Source organism: Electrona antarctica (genome assembly GCF_951216825.1).
Source record: "Electrona antarctica genome assembly, chromosome: 17".
In the NCBI taxonomy this organism is placed as follows: domain Eukaryota; kingdom Metazoa; phylum Chordata; class Actinopteri; order Myctophiformes; family Myctophidae; genus Electrona; species Electrona antarctica.
In genome coordinates, this window is record NC_136798.1 from 28583142 (window position 1) to 28599416 (window position 16275).

At 44.4% G+C, this 16275-nt stretch overlaps 1 protein-coding gene across 3 annotated transcripts in view; it reads right to left on the reverse strand.

Annotated features, from left to right (window-relative positions):
• Positions 1 to 16275, reverse strand: part of bach2b (BTB and CNC homology 1, basic leucine zipper transcription factor 2b) — a 123574-nt gene that overhangs the window by 66788 nt on the left and 40511 nt on the right. Inside the window, exon 2 of one of the 3 annotated variants that reach the window (XM_079526001.1) lies at positions 7309 to 7363. The exons of 1 other annotated variant lie outside the window; for it this stretch is intronic. In XM_079526001.1, coding sequence (XP_079382127.1) covers positions 7309 to 7317 — 9 coding nt within the window. In that variant the 5' untranslated portion in view covers positions 7318 to 7363. Of the gene's footprint in view, positions 1 to 7304; positions 7366 to 16275 lie in introns of those variants that run through there. One more of the 3 variants, XM_079526002.1, reaches the window with a different exon arrangement.

Genomic DNA, 16275 nt, shown 5'->3' on the forward strand with positions numbered 1-16275 from the left:
AAAGAGCAAGTGGAAAGTTTCCATGCAGGAAAGCGTTGACACACAGACACCTCCCACGTCAAACCTTCAAAAGCCACAAGTGTGTGTGTATGTGTGTGTGTGTGTGTGTGTGTGTGTGTGTGTGTGTGTGTGTGTGTGTGTGTGTGTGTGTGTGTGTGTGTGTGTGTGTGTGTGTGTGTGTGTGTGTGTGTGTGTGTGTGTGCGCGTGTGAGTGGGCTCATAGGGACACATCTTGTGATATAGCTGAAAAGAAAAGGTGTGACATGTGTTAAGTCAGTGGTTTTTGCACACAAGACACACCAACAGGCAATCAGAATCTCAAATGGAAAATAGCCGATTTGCAACGCGCTGTTGTGTGACGCACAAAGATATACAGAAAATGGAGACAAAAAAAGTCATAACGTTTTTGTATAGTTGTCTATTACAATAATAATGTTTGGTTGTTACAAAATCCCAAGACGCACCTTGACGTGTCTCACAACACAGTTTGAGAAGAACCTACAGTATCTAAGTTGTGAAGGATGCCCTTGCTGTTGTTAGCTGCATGCATAAATGTGCAAAGCAGGACCATGTTGTAGATATCCAGCTGAGATCAAAGCGCTGGCAAGCCAAGCAGGGAGAGAGATGAAAAGACGCGAACCACTAAAATGATTGATTGTAATGCATCACTGACAAACGCACACGAAACATGCATAATTTCCACGGGAGAAGGGCCTCCAGCCAAACGCGACACAACAGTTACGCAGTTTCTCATAGCAGAAAACCTTTTATTTCTCGTTTACGGCTGTCATTTTGTGCCTTGTTTAACAGTTCTAGTAAAGAGGGAAATCACTGTGCTCATCTGAAGGGATTCTCATAAAATGTCTTTCAGGCAGTGACGAAAAAAAAGGCAAGCTGCCATATTCATCTCACTCATCAAAGCACGTTGCAGTTCTTGTTTTCTCACTATCGCATAGTGGGCAGGCTATTCATACCTCTTCACTTCAGCTCTGATTCACAAAGACGCAGGATCCAGCATTTCCTCAGATTAAGACACACCTCAGGCTTGCTCGAAATGTAATTCACAGAATGACAATGACGGCTCATGTCATGTCACATGGGGGGACGGGTACGACGACTGCACTTCCTGACAGTGGTCACATAATTACACATAATTATTATGTCCAACAGGTGAGCGTGGTTGTCCAGGGGATACACAGAACACCTGCTGCTGTCAGTTCACAGGGTTTTGCCAAAAGAGAACAGCAGAGGGAGGGTTGAAGCAGTGGTTCTGAAACATGTGCATGTGCCAGGGACAGCACCCCTATAACATTGAAAAGAAATGACAATAAACCTGTTTAACCTGTATATGCACCTGTTTGAGGTACTTATGTATTATGAATGATCATCAATAGAGAAGAGAGGCAGACATCTCCCCTTGTGTGTATTGTACGTATATTGTCTTGTTTTGTTTTCGGTTGTATGTATTGTCAATTGTCAGTCGTTTCGTTTTCGTGTATGTTTGATTAAAATTCAATAAAACGTAAAAAAAAAAAGAAAAAAAAGAAAAGAAAAGACAAAATCTGTCCACATTTTTCAATTTTTCAAAAATGTGGACTAATGTGCGACGTGTTGTTGGCTTATAGATTGGCTTGCCAAAGCACAAAATAGGGATATAAGTGGTTAAACTGATTTTGATGCTTTGGCTACAACCTAGAACCCCCGTCAAGGACCCCTGACGACGGTCCCCGGCCCAGACCGCACTTTTTGAGAACCACTGGTCCAGGGTGTGTGAGTGAGGTGGTTGCAACACGTTCACAAATTCCGACCGGTGAAGTGTCCCCAGCTCCAACTAGCTCACATTACCCAGCCAGGAGAATGGCCATAGCGGGTTAGGTGATCCACTGGCAAGCCAGGAGAGTGAGCTAATTCGAGAACGTGATGCGAGGGTGAAAACATAACGTGTGCATGTGTCTGTGTTGAAGGGAGGGGGAAGTGGCCTCCGTGTGTATTCCGTCGCCTCAAAGGAACCACTGACTTGCAATCCTGATGATCATAACAACATTTTATTATCCGCTGTTTCTCAACGCCGGGTGGGTAAATTTGTACACTCTCAAAGTTAAATAAACACTAAGGATTTTACAGTGTACATTGTGGTTCTGAGAGATAAAAAGGAAAATCACAGCTCTTATCTACGTAAATAAGCAGGGTAAGGATTCTGCATTTGCTTAACACTTGACTGTGGCCAAGTGCTTCCATTTCCCCCGCTCGGAGGAGGCTCGCAGACCTCCATTGTAAGAAAAGGCTAATGTTAGCATTAGCTCACGCTAGCTATCTCTCGAGAAACGTTTATATTTTGATGGAGATGCGATGAAAAATCTGAAATCAGATCTGAACCTCGGATGTCTGATCAGCACAACGGACAGCGGCGTAGTTTTCGAGAGAAGTTCCTATTTATAATGTGTGAGCACGTACCGTGCGTGCAGGGGACAGCAAGACGTTGCCTAGCAACTGGCTCAGGGCAAAAAGTTGTTTTTTAGCGGTGCCGTTTCAGATCCATATAAAGCGATATAAACTGTATATATACGTCAATCGCAGACAACAGATTGTTATTAAAACGTATATACGTCAATAGCAGTCAGTGTGTTAAGGACATGTGAAGCTGAAGTGCACCAATGGGTACCGTTGATGAAGCTGAGACACCACTGTTAAAGGAACACCTCAACTTTTTTTAACCTTATCTTCAATGGTGGGGAGGCATACGTTAGTCCACCGTACCAATAGTCCGACATACGTGGCTGGTAAAGACTCACCCGTGGCTTCCACGTGCGGTTAGGGTTAAGTTAGGGTTAGGGGTATGGTTAGTAATGTCGGATTATTGGGACGTCAGACTAACGCTACTCACCCGCTGTGGCGGCGCGGCCGTAGCTTAGTGCCTGTCTAGTAATCAGAAGGTCTCTGGTTTGCCTCTCGGACTGCTCCGTGTCCGTTGGTAACACACTCAACCCCAGGCGGTCAACACAATATTGACAATATACAGCTATTTAACATTTATTTAAACATAAATACATCTCTTAGAGAATGGCGGGGCAGCCATAGCTGAGTGGTTAGACAGAGCAGCCAAAGGCCCTAGATGCCAGGCCAGCAATGTGTCGATGAGTGTGTCTGTGAGCAAGACTCTTAGCCCATAATTGCTCCGCACATTTTATATATAGGCTATTTATTAATCTGAAAGCACACTTGACTTAAAAATGGTAAATGGTGCATTTATATAGCGCCTTTATCCAAGGCGCTTTACATAGATTGTGCATTACATTCACCCATTCACACACACATTCATACACTGATGGCGGCGGAAACCATGCAAGGTACCAACCAGCACATCAGGAGCAATTAGGGGTTCAGTGTCTTGCTCAAGGACACTTCGACACTAACTCTGGGGGAGCCCGGGTTCAAACTGGCGACCTTGAGGTTACCATCCGGAAACTCTACCCCTGAGCCACCGCCGCCGCCAAGCCATTTTGTTCATTTACGGGAGAAATTCCTTGAAACACACCTGGCGTCTTCAGCGTGAAAAGCATTACATTACAGACCCAGCGGATCGATACAGAACGCACACTTCACAGGCTCTCTCTCTCACTGCTGCACTACCTATACTGTACATATGGCACTTTCTTCTGATTATTGGATTACAGTCATCTCACCCAAGCATAATAGAAAAATCATTCACACACACACACACACACACGCACACACGTGCACATGCACGCACACACACAGGCACACACAAGCGCTCGCACACGCACACACACACACACACACACACACACACACACACACACACACACACACACACACACACACACACACACACACAGGCACACACAAGCGCTCGCACACGCACACACATGCACAAACTCACACGCACTGCAGGTAAACATGATCTAGCTGCATTACCAGTTTCTGTTCTGTGCTGCTGCTACTGTGTTGTATTGATATTGGCTTGGTTTTCCACTTGCATTACCAGTCCGAGGACCTGGCCAAAATTGCACTCGATGCCCTCTCTCCTTGAACTTGTTGAGGTGCAGTGTTTTAATCAAGAGGGAATCAATAGCCTTGAAGATAAATATTGATCTCTGGAGAGAGTCAAGACTGTAACACAGTTTCTTTGCATAATACGGTCCTCTTCCACGGTTGCGCAAGCCCCACAGCTGGCTGCTTTGAAATAACAGCAGAGAGAGCTTCACCTGCGAGGGCTATACATTCTTTAGTGTAGCAGTGTGCAGTATTTTATGGAATTACATGTTCTTTTCTGCGTCGCGTCACGTGTACAGATCAAATGTTACGTTCTCAGCTCTCATATCACTGATAATGAGAAGACAGGCTATTTGTCAGTGGAAGCTGTAAAAACAGAATCTCCCCACTGTCTCGCACGATATCAGCGAGTGAGAGGAAGGTGAAGCACGCAACCCTCTCTGGAAATGCCAGTATAAAAAATGGTTAAACAAAGAAGAAATAAATTGCAGATTACAAGGTCACACCGCATCACATTTCGACACGTTGTGAGCTTGTTTTCGCTATTGGTCGTACGTACAGTATGACAAATAATATATGGCTTACAGAAAGTGTGGTTATTGTCGAGGGACATTTATTGACTGTTCAGAGTTATGATAAAAACCAAATCAAATCATTGGACATCATCGTAAAGACTGCACAAGAAAAATCGTCACCAAAGCTCTTATACTGTGTATATAGGCTATATGCATGTGTATATACAGTATACATATGTAATTTCACATGTAACAAATATTCTTTAATGACTCATCATCAGTAATATACTGTAGCTCTTGTGCCTGTGGATATTTCCAGCGTGACTCAAGCTGCTTGGGCGTGCAAATACTGCAGGTCTAATAAATAGGCACGGCTTTCTCTTCTTGGATTGAGTCATCAGAACTGCAGCCCTAAAGCCACTAAGCCACATTCTATGTCACATCTGTGCAGACTCTCAAAACCACGACCTTTCAATTCCGTGCCCTCGCGCTCTATCTGACACTCATTTATGAGCTGACTCTTTGCATATCGTTTCACCTTTGGCTGAAATTGTGTCAAATGACTGCGGTCTGGAAGGGCCCGGCCGTCCTGAATGATCAGCAATAAAGCCTGTACTCAACTGGATATTATGAGCTGTATGCTGCGCGAGAGGCATGCAGTCAGTGGTTGACTTATACTCAACTCCAGTACTTGAGTATAAGTATACAGTTGGGTGCCACCGATATTGTCCCTTATCATTTGACCCATTTAGGCCTGACCTCAAAATTAAAAAAAAAATCCTTCTAAATCCTCCAGTTTTCTGAAATAAATATTTTCACGATTTTTCAAAAATAGCAGACCTACAAGCTCGTAGCGCGCCACTCGGTGGCGCGCTATGAGCTTGTAGATCTGCTATTTTTCAATAGCTAAATTATAACAATGTTTAAAACACCAAAAGGGGTTCCCGCCCAAAATGGGTTAACTGTCCTTTTGCGCAGATCACGCAAACCTCAGCAAAAAGAAAAGGACAATATCGATGGCCTCCAACTGTAGTCAGATACTCCTGGTAAAATATTATTCAACTACAAGTAAAGTTAGCTCGTAGATTGGCTAAATTGGCGAATGTTCTTCAAGTGGTTAAGAAAAATAAATAAAACCATCACGTCAAATTGCAAATGTTCATTGACTTGTGAGTAATGTTTTGTTTGAGTAACGGCTCAACATTACTCACAGCAATAAATATCTGGCGTGCAGATTTGATTTATTTCCATTCTTATTATTACTATTATGTTCCTCATGAACATTGATTGTGTGCATTGTTGTTGCTCATTTTATGAGGAAATAAAGTAAACAAGAGGGGAAATCTCGCTGTGACACAGGCCTATGTCATTTATTCTTTGAAATCTATTCTTTCTGCATGCAAATTTTCCAAGTGCGAGTGAGGATTTTTTCTTATTTCAATGTTTTATTCGCTGTTCAATCAAGGGGGAATTAAACCTACTCATATTCAAATCATTTCTTTCATGTTCGACAAACTGGTGGCAGGTAGTGGGTGTTAAGAATGATGAGAAGTACAAAGACATCTCAACATGATTAAAGAAAGCATCAGCCATTTCCCCATCAGTCAAAGAGAAATTCAGTTAAACCACTGGTTCTTATAGAAAAATAAAGCAATAAGCCACGAGAGTTCTCAGGTTACCAGGTATTTTACAATGGCTGGGTAGCGTAGGTAGACCCGACTCGAGGCCCCAGCTTACCTGGTAAGCTGGGGCCTCGAGTGGCTTATTGCTTTTCTAAAACGGTTACAAACATATAGCAATATTAACCTCATAAAACTATTAAATTCACAAAAGTAGCTACGCTTTGCGCCACCAGAGCGAGCCACACACTTCCTTGTTTTGCTCGGCAAGTAGACTATGTGACGGGAGAATAACGCTTGATGTCTTTACGGGGCTGCCTGGAGCCACACATTCACAGTCATATGAGTGGCGCGGGCGGTGCTTACACGCCCGCATGGCCAGCGTGTGTAAGGCAATCAAGTGCTCCCCTTCCCCAGTACAGCTACAAGGCTGCAGGATGATACAAAGTGATTGAAGGTTTGGATTATCTGTGAAATTTACAATTCACGTGACCGTAACCAGCCAATCAGAATCAAGTATTGGGACAAACCGTTTTAGCACACATTTTTCACACTTTTAGCATCCTCCATTTGGATGATCCGAGCCTCATTGGTCCATTATCAAAAGTTTTTATATTTCAATGATGATGACAATTTCTACAGTATGACATATGACTAAAAAATTCAGCAAGTTTTCAGCCCAATCTGCCTCCACTTATGAAATGAATGTTAATTATCTGAGAAAATATGTGTATAAGCTGGCCGACTGGCAGTGTGCATACAAAGTTTGCCCCTGATCACTACAGCAGTTTCATACATTAGCCACACACACGCACGCACGCACACACCTCCTGCAGCTCAAAACAATATGAAATGCATGGAACAGATGGCAGTAGGTGGCAGCAGGGCCAGCCTGACCTGACATGCTCCTCAAAGGTTGCTCTCCATAAACTGCCTCTCTGTTTGAAGTCAAGTGCAGAGCAAAAATTAGAATGACTACACAGACTAATGCTGGCTCTTCGTCTAGTCTAGAGAGCTACATCCAAGAAACCAAGGAAGAATAAACTGGTAAATGGTATTATATATATGGCATTATATACACTTCCTTAAAAGTGCTTTACAATATGCATTACATTTCATATCAACAGCAGAGACAACCATGTAAGGATGCACCAACCTACTGTACTCATCAGGAGCAGTTAGGGGGGGTTCAGTGTCTTGCTGAGCCAGGAGGGGCTGGGGATCAAACCAAGAAAAAAAGTGATGAGAATCGAGCTTCAGCTGGTGAAAAGTATATGGTGCGACCAAAGCATACATTTAAAATTTACAAGTTAAAATATCCACACCAGGTCAGCAAACCTGTTTAAGTGAGAGATTGAGAAGCTTCCCTCTCTAAAGATCAACCGTTGACGCTCCTTTGAGCAAGGCACTTACAGTACTTCAACCTGGCATCAATATTTTGGACATACATACATACATAGGTGAAAATGTTTCACCTACACACACGCACTCTGCGCACACGCACAAACCCCCCCCCCCCCCCCCTCTAAAACGCTGCATTTAGGGGCTAATTGGTTAAACCCCAATTGCCCTATGGAGCTGCTCGCTAGCCAACGGTACTGATATGATCAGGCTTGAACGGATGTATACTAATGCATATTAACTGTATGAATGAACAGACAGCGCAGAGAGTGAAAGGGCATCTGTTCTCGCTTTTCAACTTTCCCCCAGATATATAAAAGGTAAAAAAAAAAAAAACGAAAAAAGGAAAGACGCTCGCAGACGCAGACTGCTGCTATTTGCAGACAAGGAGAGGCAGGCGAGCTCTGGCCGTCCGGCCGGCTGAAATGACATGTTGGCAGGCGAGCTCTGGCTGTCCGGCCGGCTGAAATGACATGTTGGCAATGACAGGATGAAGTCTGGTCTGTGGAGGACATTCGCTGGCCTAGTCGCGGGAACGCCAGTTCTTGGAAAGCGTGATTGATGCACATCGCTGGTCTGAGCCACGTCCATGCATCTTAACCCCTTTTGACCTGAGATCAGATTCTAAAAATGTTCTTCTACTGAAAAAGCTATGTTTCTATGTCAGTCGTTCTTCGATTTTTCAAAAATAGCAGACCTACAAGCTCGTAGCGCCAAAAGGGGTTCCCGCCCAAAGTGGGTTAAAGCGTTTTAGCCTGTGTCTGCGGCCATGCAGCTGCCCTCCTCCACGGGTTAGACGTGGCCCGTGAGAAGGGCCACTCTTAAAAAAACTCCCAAAACGGGGCTTAAGCGCCCTCAATCTTTATCCTGCCCGCCGGCTTCCTGGCATGCCGCAAATTACTCCCTGAAACTCAGGGGCAGACAGGGCAGCGCTGGAGAGACGGACGTTTGTTTGTTTATGGTTTAAGCTATGCGCTAAGTCCCCCCCACACACACACACACACACACACAGTCACAAGCAGCGCACGCACGCACGCACGCACACGCACGCACGCACACGCACACACACACACAGTCATATGAGGCTATATTTAGCCTGCCTTAATCCTTCAATGGATTTATAATGGACCAGACGACATCAAAAGGCTTTATGTTAACGTGGGTTCACTAGGTTTTAATTTAATCTGTCATTACGCCTTAAATGTCCAAAGAAATGGCAGAAAGATCTATGCATTTTTGGCGGCCAGTGGCGACTATAGTCACCGATACAAACATTGTCATATTTAACCACTTGAACTCCAGCGTCCCTATTCTGGTCCTGTCAATATGCAATATGTTTAGTCTAAACATAGGAGGGGGCCAAGGAAATATCTCTGGGCAACCCCGGGCAACAAAGTATATGGGTCTTTAAGTGGTCAAAACCAGTGTGAGCCATGTTATTTAACTCAAGAACATTTCTGGGACATCTACCATGATGACTATTATGTATAATGAATCACAACTATAGGGGGGTTGGGGGGGAGATTTCATTTTTGTTTCTCTCTCCCACAGAGAGCCTTTCCAGTCCAGCCTCTGATTACGTTTCTTTCATAACTGCCTCTTTGACTGTCCTCCATCCATCCTATTCCCCGTCCCCAGGTCCTGAGCATTCTGCTCCGCTAGACAGTAATGGTGCGGCTAATCTGCTGTGTCCCTATTGAAGTGGAGAGAGAGAGAGAGAGAGAGAGAGAGAGAGAGAGAGAGAGAGAGAGAGAGAGAGAGAGAGAGAGAGAGAGAGAGAGAGAGAGAGAGAGAGAGGGGGCAAGGGATAAAGATGACCACACACAGACTGCGTGCAAGCGTTCTCCTCCTCTGGTCTTTATTAGAAAATAACTGTTGTAATGGTTTCCCTCCCCCTCCCTCCCCCTCCCATGACTCTGTTCAGCCCCCGGGCACGGGGATGTAAACATACGGGCACGGGGATGTAAACATACTTTTTCAAAACGTTTATTTTTTATTTACCCATTTATTTTTTTCAGCAGTGCCTAGCCTCACGCGTATCGATTAAATTATGGATCAGTACGGCGGTATGACCAGCCATCTACCGATCGCCCCCCCCCCAACCTCTTTCAACCTGGCGCCTTTATCAGCTGTGTTGCTTAGCCTACTACCCTGGCACGCTTTTTGAATATGTTGTAGTTTTGAAGTGGAAAACAAACTACACAGTTAGGGGTTTAAAAAAAAACCTAAGCTAAGCATCTCTGCTGGAGTAATGCTGGTTGCAGGGGACATCCTGTGTCATTTACTTTCCAAACTCAGATGTTTCCAACCAGGATATTAATAGAATGCCCTCCCTCTAGCAACAAACTCCCTTTTTTAACCATTAGGATACCGTTGGCCTTGATAAAAGGTTACTGGTGTGGTGCTCACATCATCTCAGCCAACTGAGTTCAGGTACGGCACAAAGCAAAAACGGAAAAAATAAGATCATCATGGAATCCAGATGTAATCTTGGCTTTCATTCACATCTCCTAGATAATCTCACAGGATCACACTTATGGAGAGACTGGTACTAAACCAACATTTTTACACCCCCCCCCCCCCCTCCGCCCCATACATTTATAAATATACAGACAAAGTCTATTGCTAAGTTGTTGCAAAGTCACTAATTGCAACTGAATGCTGTGCATACAGTGCTGAGTGAGAGAATGATCGATGGCGGTCTACCGCATGCCCCAAACTCTACCCTATGGTGCTAAATGTAAGGCCCCGTTGTCACTTCACCACGCGCATCAATATGTACTTGTATCGTTACCTGAGTGTCGATACATCCCCGAACTAATGTCACCGAGACAAGTCCTTCTGCGTCCACTGCATGTGACACGTGACCGGGCTCTGACACCATGTGGTCCAAACAGTGGCAAACAGAAGTGCCAGAGAAGATCAGATAGCCTGGGGATGAAAAGCCTCATCTAAACTCTCCACGCTACATCTGCTGATAACAGCCCGCGCTTTGAGATGACTCTGATAGCGGCTGACTTATTTGCCCCGCGTTTTGATGAATGGACCCTGTTCCCGCGCGCCAGCGGCGAGGAAGCCTGTCTGAGCCTCTGTGGCTTGGCTAAGTGCTCTGTCTTCTGTCCTTGGAGAAGGCTGCTCTGATTGAGGACAGTGGTGGAAGAAGTACTCAGATTAAAATGTTGTTATTCTAAGTCAGCGGTCCCCAAACGTTTTTGGCCGTGCACCTCGTTACCTCCTGACCTAGCTGACACACCCCACTAACACTAAGTCTTGTTGTATTTGGCAGAAAATTCTTTAATATGATTATGGCAAATAATCACAGAATGTCACTGCACTGAGAGACATGCAGCACTCCCGCAGCTGCTCTATACTTGTGTTTGTGTTCAATAACGCCATCGCCATTACCTTTTCATTTCACGCACCCCCTAGAGGGCGGTCACGCACCACAAGGGGTGCATGCACCACAGTTTGGGAACCCCTGCTCTAAGTAAAAGTAGCAATGCCACAATGAAGAAATATTTAGTAACAAGTGAATGTTCTGTATTCAACATTTGACTTGAGTAACAACTATTGGAATCAAGATATACTTAAAGTACCAAAGCATTCAAGGTACCCACAATTTTCTAAACTTTTACATACATAGCCGAACTACAAGCTTATACAGTCACATCGTGATGCGTTGTGAGCTTGCAGATAACCTATTTTTGAATAGCCAAGTGGTAAATGCATGTTTTGTAATAATAATCGCATAATTGTAGTGAAGATAAATGAGATGTAGAGTAGAAGCATCACAAATGGAAATATTCAAGTAAATGTACCCCCAAAAAGTACAATACTTAAATCTTAATATTTAGTAATATTTAGTTCCACCTTCCGTCCTGGGAGAAAGCTGCTCTCTGTCACCCCAGTTCCAAGCCGCCCACATGGTTCATCTGGCCCTACTCAATACGTTCTGTACATGGGAGCTAATGCAACGCCGGGCATTGATTGGCAGCCTGTATGGGCTCAATAGTGCTCTCTGCGACAGTGGGGACGGACACACGTGGGGACGGTGGGGACACGTGGGGACAGTGGGGACGGACACACGTGCTTCACACAGTCAAATCCTGTGTGTTTACTGTTTAACTGTTTAACTCTGAGAATGTGCAAAATGTTACAGGTCCATTTGGTCACATTTGCAGAGTTACAAATGGATACAATAACAGATTTTTTTTAATTATTTTTACAGTGAGATGCTAAGACATGGTGCAGTACGTGAATCGAACTATTATCTGATTGCTCTTCCAATCAAAATATGAGTTTCATGTTTATAGGACTGATACATGGTGCTATTTCGTAATCAAGCTCTTTGCCAAGTACAGTCGGCGCACCGGAATTTTACTTTGGTACAGGGACATATTGACATTTACGTATGTCATTTTATGAGTCTGACACCCTATACCCAAAACCCAACCCTAAACCTAACCTCACAGGAAGCCACAGGTTAATTGTAACCTGCCATGCATGTTGGGGGCCACGGGTTAGTTTTAACCCGCCACAGGTTGGTTTTAACCTCCCACACATGTCGGGTGATCTTTAACCCGCAGCACGGGTTAGTTGGAACCGGCAGTGCATGTCGGGAGTGACGGTGTTGTCGAACTAATTCCTGACCGACTAACAAACGGATGCACCCCGTACTACGCTAGGCTGTCTAGCGTCTAGGCACATGTCTGGGCACGAACAGCATGTGACCCGACAGCACCTCATGTCTGTTCTCTGCCATACACCGTCATTCGGTGAACTTTCTCACCTCTTTGCAAGCAGGGAGAGAAGAAGAGCTCATAAAAAAAGAGAGCCCCGCCCCAGACCTCACCTGTCAGGACATTAACCACAGCCATGAGTCATGGCAGATTCATCGTCAACCCAGCTGCTGAGTGAAGGTCGTTTGAGGGAATGTCTGACGTCAAGCTGCGCTACAAAAACATGTCCCGTCTGCCCCGGGGGGTGGGGGGTGGGGGTTGAGGGGTGAGGGTGGGGGTTGAGGGGTGAGGGTGGGGGGGTCTGAGAGAACGCATAACTTCAAGAAATGATTCATGTGTGATATGCTTATGCACAATTTTATAAATTGTTTATCTATGTCTATGAATGTAGTGGTTAAACAAAACATATTACGATATTTCACAATTCACAATTACCGGTACAATTTTGCAGTCGTGGAAAGTAACTAAGTACATATACTTAAGTACATGTTGATGCCAATACTTTTGTACTTTTAATCAAGTACATTTTTAATTATTTTACATTGATACTTACGTAAGTAAAACATTTGAGTACTTTTTCCGCCTCTGCAATTTGTCATATGCTTGTCTTGTCAAACATATGCCTGCTTGCCTTGTCAAGGGGGGCTCTATATTGTGCCTGAGAATATCTTGTATTGAATTACTCGGTTCACCCTTTCTTTACCTTGCATTTATTATGTGTGCCTATGGAGCCGTACAGGGGTTTGGTTTTTCACCCCATTCCATTTGTCTGTTTGTCAAAAGGGGGATCGGGAGGAGAAGCATAAACAGCTGCAATGCACCGGAGCAGCCGCGGGATGTACAGTACATCATCTCCCACCCTTCATCCATAAACACAACCCACAACCACATACCGCACGCACGCACGCACGCACGCACGCACGCACGCACGCACGCACGCACGCACGCACGCACGCACGCACGCACACACACACAGAACAAACAAGAGAGAAATGCATACTATACAATCCACATAGACGCACACAAACACCTCACTTACTCAAGGACCCACATGCCCCAGCACAGATTCAGTAAGATTGCAAGATCTGTGTGTGTGTGTGTGTGTGTGTGTGTGTGCGTGCGTGCGTGCGTGCGTGCGTGCAAGTGTGCATGCACGTATGTGTACACGCTTGTATGTGTACACGATGTTATGGACTCTGTTTCACTTCCACAATTTGAACACAAACAGCACACACTAGGGCCACATAGATTTATGCATGCAGATTAGTTGCAGGTACGCTGTATGCCTTAATGTAGTTTTGTTCCATAACCCTAACACTTGTGAAGATAAAATTAAGTTAAAATACATTAAATAGGTCAGTTTCTATGCTGTAGGCCTACATGAAGTAATTATTGGAACGGCAAGATGAAGCCTTTAGGAAGCATTTAGAAACATTGGTACGATTATCATTACTTTTGCAATCTGATTAAATCATCTAGATTTATACGTACTACTGTAGCTCTCACACAAACATACAAATGCACTGCTGACACACACGTGCCGCGCACGCTAGCACGCACGCACGAACACACACGAGAATGCTCTGAAACATTTCTTTTCCCTTCTCCCTGCAGCCTCTGAGTCATAATTTGACGGAAGCCAGAGATGAGTCAGAGAATGTTCCACATGTCTAATAGTGCACTCTCAGTACTGGATGAATGACTCTAGGGGCTATTTGTCTCTCCCTCACAATAAATATGAGAAAACACTCGCTATCAGATGGTATTTGCATTGCTTTATAATGCACTGTGCACATACTGTGTGCGTGCGTGCGTGCGTGCGTGTGTGCGTGCGTGTGATTGCTTCCCATGCCTGTGGTTTCCCTCTTGTGACAAAGTAATTCATTACTGTAAGATTGTATTATTTTTTTGGAGGAAATACTGTCAATGAATGAATTATGATTAAAAAAAACAAAAACACAGACCATATTATTTTTCGCTTTCCATGCTTTGAAATTCTACTCTGTGGCACGAATTAATTGGCTTCGCAGATGAAAGAAGCATGCATTGTTAAGTGTTAAGTGCTGAATCGGGCGGCTTAGTGGACCCGGTCACATCAAAGCTGTCTCCAATTAGGTCGGTTATCCCTGCTCCATTGAGAGAAGCAGAGTTCGCGGCGGCATTGGCCCACTGGGCGGAGATATTAGCCTGGTTAATAAACCAGACCGAATCAGCCGTTGGCAAAAAAAAGTTGCCTACCAGCGGATTACGGTCTGGCGAGGCTCAGTAGCACGCCTCTTTCCTACAGCAGAGAACAGGTCGGACCAATCGGGACACGGTATGCAATATAGGCGGGCTTTGGTACAGTGACGTTCAATGCTTGAGACTTTTGACTGACAGTAGCTCTGACCAATTGCGTCAAAGAGAAAATGTTCCCCGGGAAATGAAATCCAAGTGGAGCCAGCCCAGACTGATATACCGCGACAGTGTTGTGTGATATTAGTCTGGCTTATTAGCCAGGCTACGGAGATATAGCAAGTCCTATGTATTTAATTATCAATTCCAGCCTGTTTCCTCCCTCAGACAGCTGCTGTTAGAAGACTGTACAGTATAGGCTATGGTCTTCAATGTTTTTCAGGCCAAACAAGGGCCCCTTAGCTGAGAGAGAGAGATGAGGGAGACCCCCCCCCCCCCTCTCTCTCTCTCACACACACACACACACACACACACACACACACACACACACACACACACACACACACACACACACACACACACACACACACACACACACACACACTGTCCATGTGTTGCTTTACGGCCCTGCAGGCTGAGATCAATCAGCCTAATCAATAAACTGGGATAATAATAATAAAACTGTTGCAGATTGAACATTTTCATAGATTTTATAGGTTGTTTGACAGCACTATCATCAGTGTTATGTAAATGTTCATTTTCAGACATTTAACCATTTAATAAACCCCTACATTCACTTGTTCTTTTGAACCTCTACACACCACATGTATTCACCAAAAATAGCAGATCTTTTGGTGAATAACAAAAGTTCCTATCACGCAAAGATTTGGCAGCACCCCCCTGTAGTAACTCTGAGGACCCCCTAGGGCTCCCGGACCTCTTGTTAAAGACCCAGGTATAGTGGTCCATCATCCTACGTACGCCACACACTCAGACAACCAGTTGAGCATGCTACAGCATTATCCTTTTCATTTAGCACGCAGGCTACGTATCCCATTTTGGAAAGGAAACTGTGATTCTCCCCGTGGGAGGATGGATAGCCACCTGTCCATTGCTCCATCCATGCTGTTGTTGCCGTGTCCTGACAGAACCTCTCTCCACCGTCCACTACGATCTGGACAAGAGACTCTACCACATGAGGAGGAGTCCAAGGGCAGAGAACTCACATTTTCCCATCCAAAAGCTAACGGTGTCTGGTGGACTGCGAAACATTGCTCAAAAGTCAGTCTGTGGACATACTGAAATACATGACAAATCAATAAAACATACTCCACCCGACATACAGTACAACATGCACCACCATATAGCATCCAAGTACCTAAAGCACTGCAGTGAGGCAGTCAGTACGGCAATACTTGCAAAATAATGTTCTAATTTGAGCAAAACTCATATTCTCATTCTCAGACTAATCAAACTGTAAATTTGATCAAATACATGGAAGGATTGGCCAATCCTCCTCTTTTATACCTGAGCTTGAGTCACTCAAAGGAACACAATGTTTTCTTCCAGGGACCCCAAGAAGATTTGAGTTCAAAATGTTCTCTTTAAAAATATATATTCAGATTTTCAATGTTGTTTTTCCAAAAAATAGCAAAGTATAAAAGAATGCTTTAATGCCTTTTTAGCTCAAATCTAAAACGACACAGATGCTCTGAAAAGGTAGGTGTAAGGGTACATTTGTACACTTTCAAAGTTAAATGAATGCATAGGGTTTTACTGTGCAGCCCAGGTCTCTCTCGCCCCCCTCTCTGT